The sequence below is a fragment of the Carcharodon carcharias genome, chromosome 7 (genome assembly GCF_017639515.1).
Source record: "Carcharodon carcharias isolate sCarCar2 chromosome 7, sCarCar2.pri, whole genome shotgun sequence".
NCBI classification, from domain to species: Eukaryota; Metazoa; Chordata; class Chondrichthyes; order Lamniformes; family Lamnidae; genus Carcharodon; species Carcharodon carcharias.
In genome coordinates this window covers 189986571-190008942 of record NC_054473.1, presented here as the reverse complement: position 1 = coordinate 190008942, position 22372 = coordinate 189986571, and the positions used below count along the sequence as shown (strand labels likewise).

Below are 22372 nucleotides of genomic sequence, written 5' to 3'. Positions count from 1 at the left end.
ACCCCCGGTGATCCCCTGTTATTATCCCCGGTGATCCCCTGTTATTACCTCCGGTGATCCCCTGTTATTATCCCCGGTGATCCCCTGTTATTATCCCCGGTGATCCCCTGTTATTACCTCCGGTGATCCCCTGCTATTACCTCCGGTGATCCCCTGTTATTACCCCCGGTGATCCCCTGTTATTACCTCCGGTGATCCCCTGTTATTACCTCCGGTGATCCCCTGTTATTACCTCCAGTGATCCCCTGTTATTATCCCCGGTGATCCCCTGTTATTATCCCCGGTGATCCCCTGTTATTACCTCCAGTGATCCCCTGTTATTATCCCCGGTGATCCCCTGTTATTATCCCCGGTGATCCCCTGTTATTATCCCCGGTGATCCCCTGTTATTACCCCCGGTGATCCCCTGTTATTACCTCCAGTGATCCCCTGTTATTATCCCCGGTGATCCCCTGTTATTACCCCCGGTGATCCCCTGTTATTATCCCCGGTGATCCCCTGTTATTACCTCCAGTGATCCCCTGTTATTACCTCCGGTGATCCCCTGTTATTACCTCCGGTGATCCCCTGTTATTACCTCCAGTGATCCCCTGTTATTATCCCCGGTGATCCCCTGTTATTATCCCCGGTGATCCCCTGTTATTACCTCCAGTGATCCCCTGTTATTATCCCCGGTGATCCCCTGTTATTATCCCCGGTGATCCCCTGTTATTATCCCCGGTGATCCCCTGTTATTACCTCCAGTGATCCCCTGTTATTATCCCCGGTGATCCCCTGTTATTATCCCCGGTGATCCCCTGTTATTACCTCCAGTGATCCCCTGTTATTATCCCCGGTGATCCCCTGTTATTATCCCCGGTGATCCCCTGTTATTATCCCCGGTGATCCCCTGTTATTACCTCCGGTGATCCCCTGTTATTACCCCCGGTGATCCCCTGTTATTATCCCCGGTGATCCCCTGTTATTATCCCCGGTGATCCCCTGTTATTATCCCCGGTGATCCCCTGTTATTATCCCCGGTGATCCCCTGTTATTACCTCCGGTGATCCCCTGTTATTACCCCCGGTGATCCCCTGTTATTACCCCCGGTGATCCCCTGTTATTACCTCCGGTGATCCCCTGTTATTACCCCCGGTGATCCCCTGTTATTACCTCCGGTGATCCCCTGTTATTACCTCCGGTGATCCCCTGTTATTACCCCCGGTGATCCCCTGTTATTACCCCCGGTGATCCCCTGTTATTACCTCCGGTGATCCCCTGTTATTACCCCCGGTGATCCCCTGTTATTACCCCCGGTGATCCCCTGTTATTACCTCCGGTGATCCCCTGTTATTACCTCCAGTGATCCCCTGTTATTATCCCCGGTGATCCCCTGTTATTACCCCCGGTGATCCCCTGTTATTACCTCCGGTGATCCCCTGTTATTACCCCCGGTGATCCCCTGTTATTACCTCCGGTGATCCCCTGTTATTACCTCCGGTGATCCCCTGTTATTACCCCCGGTGATCCCCTGTTATTACCTCCGGTGATCCCCTGTTATTACTCCCTGTGATCCTCTATTATTACCCCCGGTGATCCCCTGTTATTACCCCCGGTGATCCCCTGTTATTATCCCCGGTGATCCCCTGTTATTATCCCCGGTGATCCCCTGTTATTACCCCCGGTGATCCCCTGTTATTATCCCCGGTGATCCCCTGTTATTATCCCCGGTGATCCCCTGTTATTACCTCCGGTGATCCCCTGTTATTATCCCCGGTGATCCCCTGTTATTATCCCCGGTGATCCCCTGTTATTACCCCCGGTGATCCCCTGTTATTATCCCCGGTGATCCCCTGTTATTATCCCCGGTGATCCCCTGTTATTACCTCCGGTGATCCCCTGTTATTACCCCCGGTGATCCCCTGTTATTATCCCCGGTGATCCCCTGTTATTATCCCCGGTGATCCCCTGTTATTACCCCCGGTGATCCCCTGTTATTATCCCCGGTGATCCCCTGTTATTATCCCCGGTGATCCCCTGTTATTACCTCCGGTGATCCCCTGTTATTACTCCCTGTGATCCTCTATTATTACCCCCGGTGATCCCCTGTTATTACCTCCGGTGATCCCCTGTTATTATCCCCGGTGATCCCCTGTTATTACCCCCGGTGATCCCCTGTTATTATCCCCGGTGATCCCCTGTTATTATCCCCGGTGATCCCCTGTTATTACCTCCGGTGATCCCCTGTTATTACCCCCGGTGATCCCCTGTTATTATCCCCGGTGATCCCCTGTTATTATCCCCGGTGATCCCCTGTTATTACCTCCAGTGATCCCCTGTTATTACCCCCGGTGATCCCCTGTTATTACCTCCAGTGATCCCCTGTTATTACCTCCGGTGATCCCCTGTTATTACCTCCAGTGATCCCCTGTTATTACCTCCGGTGATCCCCTGTTATTACCCCCGGTGATCCCCTGTTATTACCTCCAGTGATCCCCTGTTATTACCTCCGGTGATCCCCTGTTATTACCCCCGGTGATCCCCTGTTATTACCTCCAGTGATCCCCTGTTATTACCTCCGGTGATCCCCTGTTATTACCTCCAGTGATCCCCTGTTATTACCTCCAGTGATCCCCTGTTATTACCTCCGGTGATCCCCTGTTATTACCCCCGGTGATCCCCTGTTATTACCCCCGGTGATCCCCTGTTATTACCTCCAGTGATCCCCTGTTATTACCTCCGGTGATCCCCTGTTATTACCTCCAGTGATCCCCTGTTATTACCTCCAGTGATCCCCTGTTATTACCTCCGGTGATCCCCTGTTATTACCCCCGGTGATCCCCTGTTATTACCCCCGGTGATCCCCTGTTATTACCTCCAGTGATCCCCTGTTATTACCTCCGGTGATCCCCTGTTATTACCCCCGGTGATCCCCTGTTATTATCCCCGGTGATCCCCTGTTATTACCTCCGGTGATCCCCTGTTATTATCCCCGGTGATCCCCTGTTATTACCCCCGGTGATCCCCTGTTATTACCCCCGGTGATCCCCTGTTATTACCCCCGGTGATCCCCTGTTATTACCTTCAGTGATCCCCTGTTATTACCTCCAGTGATCCTCTATTATTACTCCCTGTGATCCCCTGGTACTACCCCCGCTGCTCTGATTGGTTATATTTGACCCCCTGTGAACTCTGACCTGTGACGCTGTCTGGTGAAGATGGCTGAGGATGAGGATGAGGATTATGTTTATTTCGGGTCCGCGCTGGAGCCGCTGGAAGGTAAATACCCCCCCGGGGGGGGGAGGGTAAATACCCCCCCGGGGGGGGGAGGGTGTTTAAATATCCCAGGCGGGAAGCGGAGAGTCCGGGTCCGTCCGTCACCGGCTGCGGACGGCAATTGGGGCCTGAGGCCTTGCGGGGGTTTCCATAACAACCGCCCGGCCGCGGCGTCCAGCGGGTCTCTGCACCCCCGCCCCCCCCGCCTCAGCCCCGCCCCCGGCCCCCGACCCCCAACCCCCAACCTCCCCTCTGCCCCGCCCCCACCCCCCCAGCTCAGCTCCGCCCCCGACCCCCAACCCCCAACCTCCCCTCTGCCCCGCCTCCACCCCCCCGCCTCAGCCCCGCCCCCGGCCCCCCCCGCCTCAGCCCCGCCCCCGGCCCCCGACCCCCAACCCCCAACCTCCCCTCTGCCCCGCCCCCACCCCCCCGCCTCAGCCCCGCCCCCGGCCCCCTCCGCCTCAGCCCCGCCCCCGGCCCCCGACCCCCAACCCCCAACCTCCCCTCTGCCCCGTCCCCACCCCCCCGCCTCAGCCCTGCCTCACCGCACTCCTCTGCCCCCCCTCAGCCCCCCCCCCCTCCCAGCTCTGGCCCCCGACCCACCGCTTCATGAGGGAATTGTCCCCCACCCCCTCCAATTACCCTGGCCCCACCCCCACCCCCACCACCTTGACCCATGATTGAAATCTCCATCACCCCATCGCTCCTGTGCCACCGAAATGAAGCCTACCCTTTAACCCCCCTCACCCACATTGTTTTGGGTTTGATCTCTCCCATCCATATCAAGGACAGAGCGGAACAGGTTGGGGTCTTTTTTTCATGGAGGTGTGAAGGAAGAGGGGGAATTGTACAGATTACCAGCTAATGGAGGGGCTGGAGGTGGGGGCAAGTCGGATAATCTGGGGGTTTTGTGGATCATTGTAGCAGGAGTTGTTTCTCACTAATGAGATGAGGGCATTGGGTGGGGACCAGACTGAGACTGACGGCCTGTGGATACCCAATAGGTAGAGTCAGTGACAAAGGTGTGAGTAATAGTGATTTTTTTGGGGAGGTACTAGAGGGCTGCTGTTCCTCAGAGAGATTTGACATCATCTGGACTACAGCAAGGGGATAGTATCAACAGGAAGGGAAACAATTGAATTAAGATCTGCATTGTTTTAATGTCAGTTGTTTACTTGCTTCTAAGATGAATCAACCAAGAAACCAGTTCCTCTGCAGGAGCAGACGGTCAAAGATGAGAAGGGGAGGTACAAACGCTTTCATGGGGCTTTCACTGGGGGCTTTTCTGCTGGCTATTTCAACTCGGTGGGATCAAAAGAAGGTAAGTAAGAATCTCTTGCATGGTTTCTTTAAATGAAACTAATTGTCTTTAAGCTACAAATGTTTTCTGGGGTCCTGTGGCTATTCCTTTAACAGAGGCGCAAATCCAGTTACAACAAACAGATTAACAGCTCGACTAACTTAAAGGGAAAGGAATTCTGTACCAACACATTGTACAATGACAAACTGCTTTTCAAAAAGCCTAATTTTAAGATGCATGCACCACTTTGTCTAATTATCCACTGGATTTCCTAATGGTATGCACCTGGTGGGAAGAGAGCTCTCAGTCTGGGGGAATCGCTCTCGGTACAATGAAGAGCATGCTCATAGGGAGTGCTGTTGGGGAAATTCTGGGCATATGGATTTGCTGTCTGCTGTGATTTGCAGAGCCATGCTCCTCACTGGGAATGCCCGACCATGGATTAGCTGTTACATATTAACGCTGCCCCTCTGGATCAATCTGACTGCCAAAAGCGTTGACAGCTCTGATGGGACAGTAAGGCTCATGCGTCCGGCTTGCAAATACATAAAGTTTTGTGTTTTTTTTTAAACAAACAGCCAACAAGAGCATGTAATGCATTGTGGCCCTTGCATTATCGTGTTTATAATGCTCTCTGGTCCCTGTGTTATCCTGTGTGTTTATTATTTAGAAGGAGACGGTGGTGTAGTGATAATGCTATTTGACTAGTAATCCAGAGGCCCAGACTAACGCTCTGGGGACATGGGTTCAAATCCCACCACGGCAGCTGGTGCAATTTAAATTCAATTAATATAAAGGAGCACAAAGCTAGTCTCAGTAATGGTGACCATGATACTATCATTGATTGTCGTAAAAACCCATCTGGTTCACTAATGCCCTTTCAGCAATGAAATCTGCTGTCCTTACCCAGTCTGACCTACATGTGACTCTAGACCCACAGCGATGTGGTTGATTCTTAACTGCCCTCTGAAAGGCTGAGCAAGCTACTCCGTTCAAAGGCAATTAGGGATGGGCAATGAATGCTGGCCTTGTCAGCGATACCCGCATGCCATGAAAGAATAAATTTAAAAATGCACTTTGGCCTGTGTGTAATGAGAAACAGACAGGATGTTTGACAATGTTACTGTGTTTGTAGGATGGGCACCTTCAACATTTGTATCTTCACGGCAGCAAAAGGCAGATAAGCAGGTCTTCAGTCCCGAACACTTCATGGATGAAGAGGTATGTTAAGGGTTTAGTTGATTTCTGCTGGTGGGTGGATGGTGATGTTCCAGAGCAACTCGGTGCATGGTTATGTGATGATGAAGTAATGTGCACAGTATACTCAGGAGTAAGCGGGAGGGGTGGTTCATGCTATGTTTTGGAGAGAGTGGGACAACTTCAATTCCATTCGGAGCCGACAGTGCAGTGTCCTTTGGAGGTGCTGCCTGATACTGCTTTCATGGTCTCCCTATCAAAAGGTAGCAGGCAGAGGATGGCTGATCCACAGGGAGGGAGGGATGGAGTTTGATCTTTGGGGCCCTCACACTTTCCTTCAGTCAACATCTACGTTTTACCTGTGGGCAGGCAGTGCTTAGAGCAGAGAGGGTAAAAGAACGATTTGATGGGTTCAAAATGATGAAGGGTTTTATGACGATTAAAGATGGAGAAACTGTTTCACTGGAAGTAGGGTCAATAAGCAGAAGACAGACCCAAGGTGGTTGGCAAAAGAACCAGAGGCAACATGAGTAGAACTTTTATTTATTCAGTGAGTTGCTACAATCTGGAATGCACTGCATGAAAGGGCAGTGGAAAATGATTCAACAGTAACTTTCAAAAAAGAATTGAATGAATGCTTGAAAAGCAAAGAGTTGCAGTGGGAAAAGATTAGGGGAGCACGACTAATTGGATAGATCTTTCAAAGAGCCGACACAGGCATGATGGGCTGATTGGCCTCTCTCTGTGGTGCAAGATTCTATGACTTTTATTAATTTTTTTTAGGATCTCAAGGATCATGGAATTGCGCCAAAAGGAATAACAACGACGGATGACTTTGCCTCGAAGGCTAAAGACAAGATCCAGGAGAAATCACGAGCTTTGGCAAGCGTGGCTGCTCCCATTCCCGGGGCCACCATGTTGGATGACCTGATTGCTCCAGCAAAGTGAGAGGGAGTGTTTACTGTAGGGAGTTACTGTTGAATGATAGACCGTACTAGTCTTGATCAGACTGCCACATTGAATTGACTCTCTATATAGCAGAGGCTCTGTCTGTCTGGTGAGGAGACCACTGTGGTTGGGTAAAAGGCCAGACTGCAGACAGCCCAGTCGGTGTGGGGCGCGGGAGTGGGGTGGAGCAGTTGATTTGATTTCTGTGTTGGGAGTTGCAGCCACATGATTAAAGCACCTGTCCAAACTAAACATACGAAATTAGGAGCAGGAGTGGGCCAATCAGATTTCAAGCCTGCTCCGCCATTCAATAAGATCATGGCTGATCTGATTTTAACCTCAACTTCACGTTCCTGCCTACCCCTGATAACCTTTCACCCCCTTGCTTATCAAGAATCTATCTACCTCAAGCATATTCAAGGACTCTTTTCCTCAAAAGGTGGTTGAGGCGGAATCCCTGAGTCTCAAACCCAATGAGAGAAAAGACTTTTCCTCATCTCTGTCCTAAATGGGCATTTGAAACAGTGACCCTGAGTTCTAGATTCTCCCACAAGAGAAAACATCCTCTCCATATCCACCCTGTCAAGACCCCTCAGGATCTTATATGATTCAATCAAGTCGCCTCTTACTCTTCTAAACTCCAGTGGATACAAACCTAATCTGTCCAGCCTTTCCTCATAAAACAACCCTCCCATTCCAGGTATTGATCTAGTAAACCTTATCTGTGCTTCTCTAATGCACTTACATATTTCCTTAAATAAGGAGACCAGTACTGTACACAGTACTCCAGATGTGCTCTCACCAACATAAAAGCAAAATACTGCAGATGCTGGAAATCTGAAATAAAAACAGAAAAACTCAGCAGGTCTGGCAGCATCTGTGGAGAGAGAAACAGAATAACATTTTGAATCCGTATGACTCTTCAGAGCTAAAGAGAAGTAGAAATGTGATAAATTTATAATGTTTAAGAGGGGTGGAGCAGGTGGAGTAAGATAGAAGGTCAGGGATAGGTGGCAGTTAAGGAGAGATTGACAAATAGGGCATGGACACAAGAAAAAGGGAGTGTTAATGGTGGTGGTAAAGAGTAAAGAAGGTGCTGCGAGCTGCATAAAGGTAAGATAGCAGAAGGTGTTAACAGCAGAACAAGGGTCAGCGCTCTGTGAAAGCAAAACATAAAAACCTGACAGCCCTGTGTGGGGAGGTGGGGTTCAGGGGAAAAAGATTAAAAAAAAACGAACAAATAAATAAAAGAATGAAATAAAATTTAATAAATAAAATGGGTTTAAAAAAGGGTCAAGATGGAGCAGAGAGTTCGTGGTCTGAAGTTGTTGAACCCGATGTTAAATCCAGAAGGCTGTAAAGTGCCTAGTTGGAAGATGAGGTGCTGTTCCTCCAGTTTGCGTTGAGTTTCACTGGAACATTGCAACAGGCCAAGGACAGACATGTGGGCATGAGAGCAGGGTGGAGTGTTGAAATGGCAAGCGACAGGAAGGTCTGGGTCATGCTTGTGTACAGACTGAAGATGTTCCACAAAGTGGTCACCCAGACTGTGTTTATTCTCCCCAATGTAGAGGAGACTGCATGGGGAGTAGCGAATACAGTAGACCAAATTGAAGGAGGTATTTCACCTGAAAGGAGTGTTTGGGGCCTTGTACAGTAAGGAGGGAGGATGTAAAGGGGCAGGTGTTGCACATTCTGCAATTGCATGGGAAGGGGATGAGGTGTTGGGGGTGATGAAGGAGTGGACCAGGGTGTTACAGATGGAATGGTCCCTATGGATTGCTGGCAGTGGGGTGGGGGGGCGAAGATGTGCTTGGTGGTGGCATCATGCTGGAGTTGGTAGAAATGGTGGAGGATGATCCTTTTGAATATGGAGGCTGGTGGGGTGAAAATTGAAGACAAGGGGATCCTACCGTGGTTCTGGGAGGGAGAGGACGGTGTGAGGCAGAGGTGTGGGAGATGGGTCGGACACAGTTGAGGGCCCTGTCAACCACAGTGGGTTGGAAACCTCGCTTAAGGGAAAAGGAAGACGTCAGAATCACTGTTTTGAAAAGTGGCATCATCGGAACATGCGACGGAGGCGAAGGAACTGAGAGAATGGGATGGAGTCCTTACAGGAAGCAGGGATGAGAAGATGTAGTTGACGTAGCTGTGGGAGAAATGGGCTTGTAATAAATGCTGGTGGACAGTTTATCACCAGAAATGGAGACAGAGAGGTCAAGGAAGAGAAGGGAATTGTCGGAGGTGGACCACATGAAGGTGATAGGGGGGTGGAAATTGGAAACAAAATTAATAAATTTTTCTAGGTCCAGATGAGAGCATGAAGCAGCACCAAAACAGTTGTCGATGTACTGAAAAAAGAGTTGTGGGAGGGGGCCTGAGTAGGACTGGAACAAGGAATGTTCACATACCCCATAAAGAGACAGGCATAACTGGGGCCCATGCGGGTACCCTTAGCCACACCTTTTATTTGGAGGAAGAGAGACAAGTTAAAGGAGAAATTGTTCAGTGTGAGAACAAGTTCAGCCAGATGGAAGAGAGTGGTGGTGGATGGGGATTGTTCAGCCTTCTGTTCAAGGAAGAAGCGGAGAGCCTTCAGACCATCCTGGCGAGGGATGGAGGTGTAGAGGGATTGGATGTCCATGATGAAGAGGAGGCGGGTAGGGCCAAGGAACTTGAAATATAATGTAGGGCATCACATCACATTTCTACTTCTCTTTAGTTCTGAAGAAGAGTCATATGGACTCGAAATGTTAACTGTTTTTCTCTCTCCACAGATGTTGTTAGACCTGCTGAGTTTTTCCAGCATTTTCTGTTTTTATGCGGTCTCACCAATGCCCTGTACAACTGAAGCATAACCTCCCTATTCTTGTATTTAATTCCTCTTCAAATAAACAATAACATTCTATTAGCTTTCCTAATTACTTGCTGCACCTGCATACTAACCTTTTGCAATTCGTGCACTAGAACAGCCAGATCCCTCTGCATCTGAGCTCTGCAATCTCTCATCATTTAGATTATATGCCTTTTTCAATTCATCCATTTTATAACGAAAGAGAAGTTTCTTTCTTTATTTAGCTGTTACACATAATACAAATGATCACAGCCTTTACGCTAATTGTGAGATTCAAATACGTTAGTACATGTGGACTGTTGTTATATGTTTGTGTAGGATGGGGAGATCGTAAACATTTGCTTGAAGGTTGACTCCTCTCTAGGGAGAGAGAGAAATACGTGAGTTACAATGTAAAGCCAGAAAGCTGAATCCTCATATACTGAGATAATTATATTTAATTACCATACATGAATTTACACATGGGCAATGGGAAAGTTCTAATTCAAAAAAGGTGAGCAAGAAGGATGTGTATTATGAGCAGTACTTGAGATTACCTTAGAGCTTAAAAAACTGAATGATTTAAGAGACCAATGATTGGATATTTGTTACTTGGCTTCTCAGCTTGTTCCTTTCAGCTTTTGCCCCCACCCCTCCCTGCCCTTCCATGAAGTGACTGCCCTCTCTGCCAGACAGATTGTACGCTTATCCTGTTTTCTGTGCACACCTGTGAGTGTCCATGGATTACTGTGGGGAGCATACTCTCATCCCCCATCATCCACATGGGCTCACTTTGCAGCAGAGATCACCAGACAGTGATCAGGAACAGGAACCGTGGTTGATTTCCCCTTTCTCTAACTGGGGTCACAGGACATAGAAAAGAAGGAATATTTAAACAATCAAACCTGCCCCACTGTTCAATGTGATGAAGGCTGATCTGCTCCATAACCCTTAAAATTTACAATTTATCTGGCATCAATTGTTGTTTGTGCGAGAGTGTTCCAAACTCTTCCACTCTTTGTATGAATGCATCCTAATTTCACTCCTGAACAGTCTGACTCTAATTTTTAAACAATGTCCCCTAGTTCTAGCTAGCCCCTCTAACCAGAAGAAATAGTTTCTCCCTATCTGCTCTGCTAATATTTTGAAAACTTTGATCAAATCGCCCCCTAAATTCCAGGGAATACAATCCTAGTTTCTGTAATCTCTCCTCACAATTTAACCCTTGGAGTCCAGCTTTCATTCTGGTAAGCCTACACAGCACTCCCTCCAAGGCCAATATATCCTTCCTAAAGTGTGGCACCCAAGACTGCTCACAGTAACTCCAGATGTGGTCTAACCAGAGCTTTGTATATCTGGGGCATGATTTCTACCCCGTTGTTTCTAGTTCTCTAGATATAAGGACCAGTATTCAGTTAGCCTTTTTGATTGTTTTCGTTACTTGTTCAAGCATTTTAATGACCTGTGTCCCCGGATGCCAGATTCTCTTTGAACCTCCACTGGCTTGTTTCTAGCTTGTTGCCATTTAGAAAGTATCCTGTCCTATCCATTTAGGTATAAAGTGGATGACCTCACACATGCCTACATTGAAATCCATTTGACACAATTTTGTTCATTCATTTAATCTATTAATGTATCTTTTAATTTTCTGCTTCCATCCACACTGCTTACAACCAGGGCTCACTGGGGTGAACAGTCTTTTCCTAATTGCTGTCTAGTTGCGATCATCAATCTCGGCCGAGACGGAGGACTGAAGACGCCACCTTTCTGGCCTAGAGTGAGATGTAACTGGGGAGACAGGGGGGTGCATTTAGCACTTGATCCCTCAAAGACATTAAAATAAATATCTTTTTTCTAATTTCAAGCCTGAATTAGATGCTGTAATGTTAGGAAGGGAAGAAACTCTGGAATTGTAATCTTGTTGATATTGAAGCCACCCTGACCTTGAGCACTGTGTGTGTGTGTCTGTGATGATCATGAGCTCTTTGTGTTTTTTGGGGGTGTGTGGGGGGCAGGGCGTCTCTTGGTCACTCAGTGTGTTCCCCAAGGAGTGACTGTGAAGCTTGTTCAGAAACGTCCACATCATTGAAATTCAGCATGTTCCTCCGGTACTGAGGCCTGAGCGATTTATGTTTCAGAGTCCTTATAAATGTGTTCTCAAACTGGAGCAACACTGGAGGATTGTCGTTGTAGCAGGGCAGAGAGTTGGAGAGCCAGAAGGGGAGTGATATCCTCCTCCTGTGGGGAAGACTGACTAACCTGTGGTCTGTTCAGAGCTCTGGTGTGCCGCAGTGATCAATGGTTCAGTCTCACTGTCATTGCCAAGACCTGGCTAACAGTTATTAAATGATTTAATTGATTCAAGGATGTAATGTGTCTAAACTCTCACCTAGGATAACAATTGGTGTGCAGTTACTGCGGAAAATGGGCTGGAAGGAAGGACAAGGGCTTGGACCACGTGTGAAGAGGAAGCCTCGGAAGCAACAGTGTGGTGAGAAATATCCCAATGTCACTGCTTATTTTCAGTCTGGTTCCAGAAATCAAAGTAAAAAAGTAAGAAAAACTTGCATTTCTACAGTGCCTTTCACAACCTCAGGATGTCCTTTAGTTTTACTGCCAAAACAAGTACCTCTTGAAGTATAGTCCCTGTTATATTGTAGTAATTGCAATCAATTTATGCACAGCAAGCTCCAATAAACAGCAGATATTTGCCAGATATCTGTTTTAACAATGTTGATTGAGAGATAAATATTGACCAGGACACGGGGAGGACTCTCCTGCTCTTCTTCAAAATAGTGCCAGGGGATTTTTAAGCCCACTTCAAAAGATAGATGGGGCCTTTTAATGTCTCATCCGAAAGGCGGTTCCTCTGACAGTGCAGTACACCCTCTATACTGCACTGGGAGTGTCAGCCCAGATTATGTGCTCCAGTGGAGTGGAGTGGGAGTTTTTAGTAATTGAATTGATTTAAATTCTGCCAGTTGCCTTGGTGTGATTTAAGCCATGTTCCCAAAACATTAGCCTGGACTTTTGGAATACCATTCTGGTGATATTACCACCACACCACCATCTCCCCTTGTTGATTGACAGTCAGGAGTCTGGGGCAGTGTTCAGATTGGAGATGAGTTGGTTGGATGAGGACACGGAGCAGGCTCTCACGTGGGGTGCCTAAGCCCAGACTGTAGCCATCAAGTTCTCTGTATTGGCATAAGCTTGGGTATATCCCCAAGGAGAGTGTGTGCACTTGGTTTCAGCCAGCAGGAACTCTACCTGTGTCAATTCCTCAGCAATTTAGCTTACAAAGTATTACATAGTATTTACAGCAAGACCTATGGAGTGTTTATACTTCACACAGGCCTCCTGGTTACAAGGACAGTCAGACACTAGGAATCCTGCGGTGAGTAACTCTCCTCCTGACTCCCCAAAGCCTGACCACCATTTACAAGCCACCAGTCAGGAGTGTGATGGAATATTCCCCCCTTGCCTGGATGAGTGCTGTTCCGACAACATTCAAGAAGCTGCACACCATCCAGGACAAAGCAGCCACTTGATTGGCACCCCATCCACAAACATTCACTCCATCACTGAAGAATAGTGGCAGCAGTGCGAACCATCTACAAGATGCACTGTAGAAACTCACCAAGGCACCTTAGACAGCACCTTCCAAACCCACGACCACTACCATCTAGAAGGACAAGGGCAGCAGATGCATTGCAACACCACCACCTGGAAGTTCCCCTCCAAGTCACTCACCATCCTGACTTAAAATATATCACCGTTCCTTCACTGTCACTGGGTCAAAATCCTGAAACTCCTTTCCTAACAGCACTGTGGGTGTATCTATACCTCATGGACAGCAGCGGTTCAAGAAGGCAGCTCACCACCACCTTCTCAAGGGCAATTAGGGATGGGCATTGAATGCTGGCCTAGCCAGTGATGCCCACATTCCGTAAATGAATAAAAGAAAGCCTTGTTAGATGCCTTCTGGAAATGTAAGTTTTGCACATCCACAGGTTCCCCTTTATACACGTTGCTCGTTACTTCCTCAAAGAACTCCAATCAATTAGTCAAACATGAATCCCCTTTCACAAAACCTAACTCTGCTCGATTGCATTGAGATTTTCAAGTGACTCCTTAATAATATATTGATTCCAGCAATTCCCTCTGACAGACGTTAAGCTAACTGGCCTGTAGATTCCTGCTTTCTGCCTCCTTCTTTGTTGAATAGAGGAATCGCATTTGCTCTTTTCTAAACTGATGGGATCTTTCAAAATTTAGGGAAAGTTGGAAAATTAAAACCAAGGCATCTACTATCTCAGCAGCCACTTCCTTTAAGACCCGAGGATGAAGTCCATCAGGACCTGGGGACTTGTTAGCTTTTAGTTCTAATAATTTTCTCAGTCCCCTTTCCCTGGTGATAGTAATTGTTTTCAGTTCCTCCCTCCATTTCACCTCCTAATTCACACTTACTTTTGGGATGTTATTTGTATTCTCTACAGTGAGGACAGACACAAAATATCTGTTCAGTTCATCTGCCATTTCCTTATTTTCCGTTATTAATTCCCCAAACTTTCTTTCTAGAGGAACAACGATGACTTTATTTAGTCTTTTCCTTTTTAAGTACCTGTAGAAACTCTTAATTATTTCTTCTTATGTTTCTAGCTAGCTTTCTCGTACTCTAATTTCTCCCTCCTTATAAAACTTTTAGTCATTCTTTGTTGTTCTTTATATTCTGCCCAATCTTCTGACTTGCTACTCATCTTTGTAGAATTATACGCTTTTTCGTTCAATTAGATACTATCTGTAACTTCGTTAGTTAGTCATGGGTGGTGCGTCTTTCCTCTGGAGTCTGTCTTTCTCATTGGATATTGTCTCTGCCTGATTGTATTATGATTTTCTAAATTCCTGCTATTGCCTCCTTGTTTATGGATTCTTGCATATTCCCTCTGACAGATGTTATGCTAACTGGCCTATAGTTTCCTAATTTCTGTCTTCTCCTTTCTTGAATAGTGATGTTACATTAATGATCTTCCAACCCACTAGGACTTTTTCAGGACCTAGGGAATTTTAAGAAGATCACAACCAATACAACCAGTGCCTGCAGCCACTTCTTTTAAGAGCCTAGGATGAAAACCATCAGGTTCAGGGAACTTGTCAACCTTTAGTTCTAATAGTTTTCCCTGTACCTTTCCCCTAGTGATTGTGACTGTTTTATGTTCCTCCTTCCCTTTTACCTCTTGATTTTCAACTATTATTGGTATGTTTATTGTGTCATCTACAGTGACGAAACTTGCAAAATACCTGTTTAATGCTTCCGCCATTTCCTTGTTTCCCATTATTAATTCCCATTCTCGCCTTCTAAGGAACCAACGTGTACTTTAGTTTCTCTCACTTACTTTTGATTGTTAGTGTAGCAATTAACTCACTCAGGGTTGTTCAGCAAGTGCTGCCCAGTCACAGAATCACATCTAACAGTAGATATTTTGTTTTGGGTTATGCAAGTGTGGGCTGGTTAAGTATGATCTTTACTCTGCCTATTACGAATAACCAAAGGAACTTGCTGTTTGATTCGATCAGCCAATCGTTAGACATATGACCTGTGTACTTGGCATTGCACCAGCACGGAAATTCGTATGCTATGTTGCTCAATTGTGCGCTAGGCAGAATGCCTTTTTAGACTGACAACAGAATCCTGTTAGGGCAAAGTACCACTTGCGTAGTTACTGCATAGGAGCAGCGTGGAACGGTTTGTTTAAACTGTTCAGATTTTTGAAATTTGGTGTTCTTGCCTTTGTCCTGATGAGTGCAAGATGAAAAGCTTCAGCAAGATGTCTCTCTTCTCAGCAATATTCCTTTTTCCCTCACATTTAGGGGAAGCTAGATAAAGATATCTATGCTATTCACCTCAACTATTCCCTGTGGCAGAGAATTCATTCTAACCACTCCCTGGGTAAAGAGGTTTCTCCTGAATTCCCTATTAGATTTCTTAGTGACTATTGTACATCTATTAAGCCTAGTTCTGGCCTGTGCATCTCTTACCCACATTTAAAAGTAAAAAAAATGATCAGGAGTAGGAACGTCAGCAGATCTTCCCTCGCCTCGGGGACTCCGGCTCATTGCAGCACCACAATCTGGACTGAACTCTGCTGGCTTGGCACAGAACCAGTGATCACATCTGGGCCCCCAGTCATCTACTGTCCAGTTACTGACTCAACATGCGAGGACCTTCCCATGTAACACTTAGAAGATAGCTGGAACCGATGTAAGATTCTTACTGTTTCTGTTTTGTTTGCCGCACAGATACAGGTGTGAAAGTGTATGGGTGTTCCTTGCCTGACGAAGATTTGGATGGATCGCAGGTATATCATGGAAGTCCTGACTCTCGTGTGTCCAAACCATGTGATTTCCCCGTTTTTAGTCATTTAGCTTTTCATTACTTACAGCGCTCTGTTGTGTGATCTTAATGTATGTTCAATGTGGAGAAGTGAAAGTTGTCCGCTTTGGACCTAAGAAAGATTGATCAGATTATTTCCTAAATGGTGAAAAGTTAGAAACTATGGTGGAGCAGAGATGTTGAGGGGTTCAAGTACAGAAGTCACTAAAATCTAGAGGAGGGGTACAAAACATAATTTGGGGTTAATGGAATGTTGGCCTTTATCTCAAGAAGACTGGAATGCAAAGGGGTGGAAGTTGTATTCGAGCTCTGACAGCTCTGGATAGAGCCCCTCTGGAGAACTGCACTCAGTCCTCGGCACTAGGAAACATATATTTACCCTGGAGGGGCTGCAGTGCAGAGTCACCAGGATGATACTGGAACCAAAAAGGATTAAATTATGAAGAAGGTTGCATAGATTTGGATTGTATTCCCTGAAGTGTAGAGGATTAAGGGCTGATTGAATTGAGTGATTTAAAATTATTAAAGGATTTGATAGTGTAGTTAGACAGAAACTATTTCCTCTGCTGGGGGTTCCAGAATAAAGGTAGAACCTTTAATATTTAGAACTGGGCCATTCAGAGGTGATGTCAGGAAGCACTTTGTCACACACAGAGGAATGGAAATCCCCCCAGAAAGCAGTTAAAGCTGAGGCTCAATTGAAATTTTCAAAACTTAAAGGCAAGGGTATTGAGAGCCAGGGAATCAAGGCTGGTAAATAGAATGAAGATGCAGTTTAGCCATGATCTAATTGATCAAGTTCAAGGGGCTGACTGGCCTCCCCTTGTTCCTCTGTCCTAAACACCCAAAAGAGTTTCATACCAAAATTCTCCCTATCTTTACTGTCACGTCATAATTTCAAGACCTCTTGTGATTTAAAGGGGAACCCAAGTGTTGACTCTGGTTTTCCTTCCAGGAGGAAGAGGATGAGTATCAGCCTGAAAATGTCACCTTTGCACCAAAAGATGTGATGATGATAGAATTGACAGCAAAGGATGACCGGCACGGACTTGGGTACAGTGGAATCGATCCTCACAAGGCTTTGTATGGAGCGTCAAGAGAGGAGTCCATTAGCATGTTCAACACAGACTCCAACAGGTCAAGCAGTCTACTGGGCGATGTGCAATCCGGCAAAGGGAGAAAACTCGGCATCACCGGGCAGGTGAACCTATTAATACAGCCAGCTTTTGGCCCTACTTCTAAAGAAGTGAACACATGACTGCCAGTGGTGAACTGAAGGAAATCAGGGATGCACACTGGAGGGATCTGCGAGAGATGTAGTGCTGGAGGGGGTGACAGTTAGGGAGGGGTGAGGCTATAGAGGGATTTGAACACGCGAATGAGAATTTTAAACTTGAGGCATTAGTGAACCGGGAGCCAATGTAGGTCAGTGAGCACAAGAGGTGATGGGCGAACGGGACTTGGTGCAAGTTTGTACATGGACAGCAGAGTATTGGATGAGCTCAAGTTAATAAAGAATGAGAGGCTGCTAGGAGAGCATTAACATAGTCAAGTTACAGAATAACAGCATAACAGAAGCATGGGGAGGAGCAAGAAGTGTGGGAATGCGATAGTGATGGGGATTCAATTGTAAGGGGAGTAGATAGGCATTTCTGTGGCCGCAAACGAGACTCCAGGATGGTATGTTGCCTCCCTGGTGCTAGGGTCAAGGATGTCTCAGAGCGGCTAGAGGACACTCTGAAGCAGGAGGGTGAACAGCCAATGGTTGTGGTATACATTGGTATAAACGACATAGGTAAAAAAAGGGATGAGGTCCTAAAAGCGGAATATAGGGAGTTAGGAAGTAAGTTGAAAAGTAGGACCTCAAAGCTAGTGATCTCAGGATTACTACCAGTGCCACATGCTAGTCAGAGTAGAAATAGCAGGATATATCGGATGAATACGTGGCTGAAGAGAAGGTGTGAGGGGGAGGGTTTCAGATTCCTGGGACATTGGGACTGGTTCTGGGGGAGGTGGGACCAGTCCAAACTGGACGGGTTACACCTGGGCAGGACTGGGACTGATGTCCTAGGGGGAATATTCACTAGAGCGGTTGGGGAGGGTTTAAACTAAAATGGTATGGGGATGGGAACCTATGCCAAGAGTCAGAGGAAGGGGAATCAAAGACAAGAACAAAAGACAGAAAGGGGGATAAGAAAAGTGATAGAGAAATCAAGGGCAAGAATCAAACAGGCCCTTGGGGAAAAGTAGTGGGAATGGGACAAGTAATGTTAAAAAGACAAGCCTTAAGGCTTTGTGCCTTAACATGAGGAGCATTCGCAATAAAGTGGATGAATCAACTGCGCAAATAGATGTAAACAGGTATAATATAGTCGGGATTACAGAGACATGGCTGCAGGGTGACCAGGGATGGGAACTGAACATCCAGGGGTATTCAGTATTTAGGAAGGACAGACAAAAAGGAAAAGGTGGTGGAGTTACATTGCTGGTTAAAGATGAAGTTAACGCAATAGTGAGGAAAGATATTAGCTCCGACGATGTGGAATCTGTATGGGTAGAGCTGAGAAACACTAAGGGGCAAAAAACGCTAGTGGGGGTTGTATATAGACCCCCAAACTGTAGTGGTGATGTTGGGAATGGCATTAAACAGGAAATTAGAGACGCATGCAATAAAGGAACATCTGTAATTATGGGTGACTTTAATATGCATATAGATTGGGCAAATCAAATTAGTAACAATACTGTAGAGGAGGAATTCCTGGAGTGTATATGGGATGTTTTTCTGGACCAATACATTGAGGAACCAACGAGAGAACAGGCCATCCTCGACTAGGGTATTGTGTAATGAGAAAGGAATAATTGGCAATCTAGTTGTGCAAGGCAATGGCAAACACTCAAAGAGAGCATGGGTGAACTGCGACAATTGTTCATTCCTGTCTGGCACAAAAGTAAAACAGGAATGCATGGCTTACGTGGGAAATTAGCGATAGTATTAGATGCAAGGAAGAGGCAAATAAATTGGCCAGACAAAACAACAGACCTGAGGATTGGGAGCAGTTTAGAATTCAGCAAAGGAGGACCAAGGGATTGAGTAAGAAAGGGAAAATAGAGTACGAGAGTAAGCTTGAAGGGAACATAAAAACTGACTGTAAAAGTTTCTATAGGTATGTGAAGACAAATCTAGGTCCCTTACAGTCAGAAACAGGAGAATTTATAATGGGGAACAAAGAACTGGCTGACCAACTCAATACATACTTTGGTTCTGTCTTCACAAAGGAGGACACTAATAACATACCAGAAATGTTGGGGAACACAGGGTTTAGTGAGAGGGAGGAACTGAAAGAAATCAGTATTAGTAGGGAAACGGTGTTGGGGAAATTGATGGGATTAAAGGCCGATAAGTCCCCAGGGCCTGATAATCTACATCCCAGAGTACTTAAGGAAGTGGCCCTAGAAATAGTGGATGCTTTGGTGGTCATCTTCTGAGATTCTATAGACTTTGGAACAGTTCCTACAGATTGGAAGGTAGCTAATGTAACCCCACTATTTAAAAAGGGAGGTAGAGAGAAAACAGGGAATTATAGACCAGTCAGCCTGACATCGGTAGTGGGGAAAATTCTAGAGTCCATTATAAAAGATTTAATAGCTGAGCATGTGGAAAACAATGGCAGAATCGGACAGAGTCGGCATGGATTTATGAAAGGGAAATCATGCTTGACAAATCTACTGGAATTTTTTAGGATGTAACTAGAAGAGTTGATGAGGGGGAGCCAGTGGATGTGGTTTATTCGGACTTTTAGAAGGCTTTCGACAAAGTCTCACATAAGAGATTGATGTGTAAAATTGAAGCACATGGGATTGGGGGTAGAGTTTTGAGATGGATAGAAAACTGGTTGGCAGAAAGGAATCAAAGAGTAGGAATAAATGGATCTTTTTCCGAATGGCAGGTTGTGATTAGTGGGGTACCGCAGGGATCGGTGCTGGGACCCCAGTTATTCACAATATATATTAATGATTTAGATGAGAGAACTAAATGTAACATCTCCAAATTTGCAGATGACACAAAGCTGGGTGGGAGGGTGAGCTGTGAGGAGGATGCAGAGGTGCTTCAGTGTGATTTGAACAAGCTGAGTGAGTGGGCAAATGCATGGCAGATGCAGTATAATGTAGATAAATGTGAGGTTATCCATTTTGGTAGCAAAAACAGGAAGGCAGATTATTATCTGAATGGCTATAAATTGAGAGAGGGGAATGTGCAATGAGACCTGGGTGTCTTTGTACACCAGTCACTGAAGGTAAGCATGCAGGTGCAGCAGGCGATAAAGAAGGCAAATGGTATGTTGGCCTTCATAGTGAGAGGATTCGATTACAGGAACAGGGATGTCTTGCTGCAATTGTACAGGGCCTTGGTGAGACCACACCTGGAATATTGTGTGCAGTTTTGGTCTGCTTATCTGAGGAAGGATATACTTGCTATAGAGGGAGTGCAGCGAAGGTTTACCCGACTGATTCCTGGGATGGCGAGACTGACATATGAGGAGAGATTGAGCCGATTAGGATTATATTCGCTGGAGTTCAGAAGAATCAGGGGGGATCTCATAGAGACCTTTAATATTCTAACAGGACTAGACAGGGTAGATGCAGGAAGGATGTTCCCGATGGTGGGGGAGTCCAGAACCAGGGGTCACAGTCAGGAAACTGGGAAGACCATTTAGGACTGAGATGAGGAGAAATTTCTTCACCCAGAGTGTGGTGAGCCTGTAGAATTTGTTACCACAGAAAGTAGTTGAGTCCAAAACATTGTATGTTTTCAAGAAGGAGTTAGATATAGCTGTTGGGGCGAAAGGGTATGGGGAGAAAGCGGGAGTAGGCTATTGAGTTGGATGATCAGCCATGATCATAATGAATGGTGGAGCAGGCTCGAAGGGCTGAATGGCCTCCTCCTGCTTCTAGTTTCTATGTTTCTATTTCAGGCAAGGCTGAGACGGACAATGTTGGGGAGGTGGAGGTAGGCGGTGAAGGAGAGAATGTAGTAGAGATGGATGCTCAACTCGTGTTCAAATAGGGAGTTGAGGTAGGGAAGAGTTTGTGGCTGGGACTGAGGACAATGGCTTCATTCTTTCCATTGTTTAATTGGAGGTCATTTCTGTTCCTCCAATGCTGGAGGTTGGACAAGCAGCGTGATGAAGGTGGAGGGGTTGGGAAAGGTGATTTATAATAACACCTTTCTCATCCTCGAGATGCCCCTAAGGATTTTATTTGTAACGAATTACTTTGGAAGTCTAGTCAATATTGTTAGGTCACCCCAATTGACTCCCAGAAGCTGTACTGAATCTTTAAAGTTTGAACACCTACAGGGAGCCCAGGTAGATTTACATTGACTAACCTTACTGAAGTTGGGTAAAGTACTTTATATTCACTCCCACCCATTTGGAAAAATGTCTGGAATCCTGGCCAAATCATGGTCAGCTCAGGCACCAGAATGCCACTCTGAAGTCATGTTCTTTTTATTTATTTAAAAGGCATTTGGTGTGGGTGCTCTTGAGGAAGATGACGATGATATTTACGCCAGGGATACATTGTCACAGTATGATACGGTGCTGAGAGAGGAAGAGCCAGGTGATGGGCTGTATGGCTGGACAGCACCACAGCAATACAAGAAAGCAAAAGGTGAGTGCATGCAGCTTGGGGAAAGGAAGCTTCCTGCAGGATGCTCTGAGGCACACATGGACCCTGAGAAGTTAAATTTAAACCAGACTTTGTACGTTCCAGGTTTGGAGCCTCAGACGGGATATATCGGAAAATTGTTGGAGGGCTTCTCGTTGGGATCCAAGTCGACTAAACCCAAAAAGGTAGTTGCTTCATTGTCTAGTCTGCTTTGTGTGTGCTTGTCTTCACAGTAACAAACAAGACAGGGGAAGTGGGGAAGGCCCGAACTAGGGATAATCAGTGTAAGATAGTCACTAATAAATACAGTAAGGAATTCAGGAGAAACTTCTTTACCCAGAGACTGGTAAGAATGTGGAGCTCCCTACCACAGGGAGTGGTTGAAGTGAATAAACATTGATGCATTTAAGGGGAAACTAGATGAGAAGGAGAACAGAATAGAAGGATAAGCTGATAAGAGTAGTTGGAGTAGGGTGGCAAGAGGCTTGCGTGAAGCATAAATCCCAGCATGGACTAGTGGGTCAAATGGCCTGCTTCTGCGCAATGTGTAACTCAATACGGGGCTAACAGGCAATGGCTCTTGCCCTTGCTTTTCTCGCATTGTTTCTGAAGGCACTGACATTGGCTTAGGGTCAATTCTGAGCAATAGGCTGAATATTTTCCTGTCCCAACACCACCAGCCATCAGTAAGTGGACCATAGATCCTCTATGATCTGGGGAGTACCATTATCTGCCTAATATCTAATTAAAGGGCTCGAGGAGCCAAGGATTGTAATGG

At 46.1% G+C, this 22372-nt stretch overlaps 1 protein-coding gene across 3 annotated transcripts in view; it reads left to right on the top strand.

The window, feature by feature from the left end:
* Positions 1–3172: 3172 nt before the first annotated feature.
* The window catches only part of gpatch1 (G patch domain containing 1), a 56305-nt gene continuing 37105 nt past the window's right edge, over positions 3173–22372 (top strand). For 2 of the 3 annotated variants that reach the window (XM_041192443.1, XM_041192442.1), the window contains exons 1-9: positions 3183–3258; positions 4442–4576; positions 5691–5776; positions 6536–6696; positions 11927–12024; positions 15834–15892; positions 16883–17128; positions 21450–21597; positions 21700–21779. In XM_041192443.1, the coding sequence (XP_041048377.1) occupies positions 3198–3258; positions 4442–4576; positions 5691–5776; positions 6536–6696; positions 11927–12024; positions 15834–15892; positions 16883–17128; positions 21450–21597; positions 21700–21779 (1074 nt within the window). In that variant the 5' untranslated portion in view covers positions 3183–3197. Of the gene's footprint in view, positions 3259–4441; positions 4577–5690; positions 5777–6535; positions 6697–11926; positions 12025–15833; positions 15893–16882; positions 17129–21449; positions 21598–21699; positions 21780–22372 lie in introns of all 3 variants that reach the window. The other variant, XM_041192441.1, reaches the window with a different exon arrangement.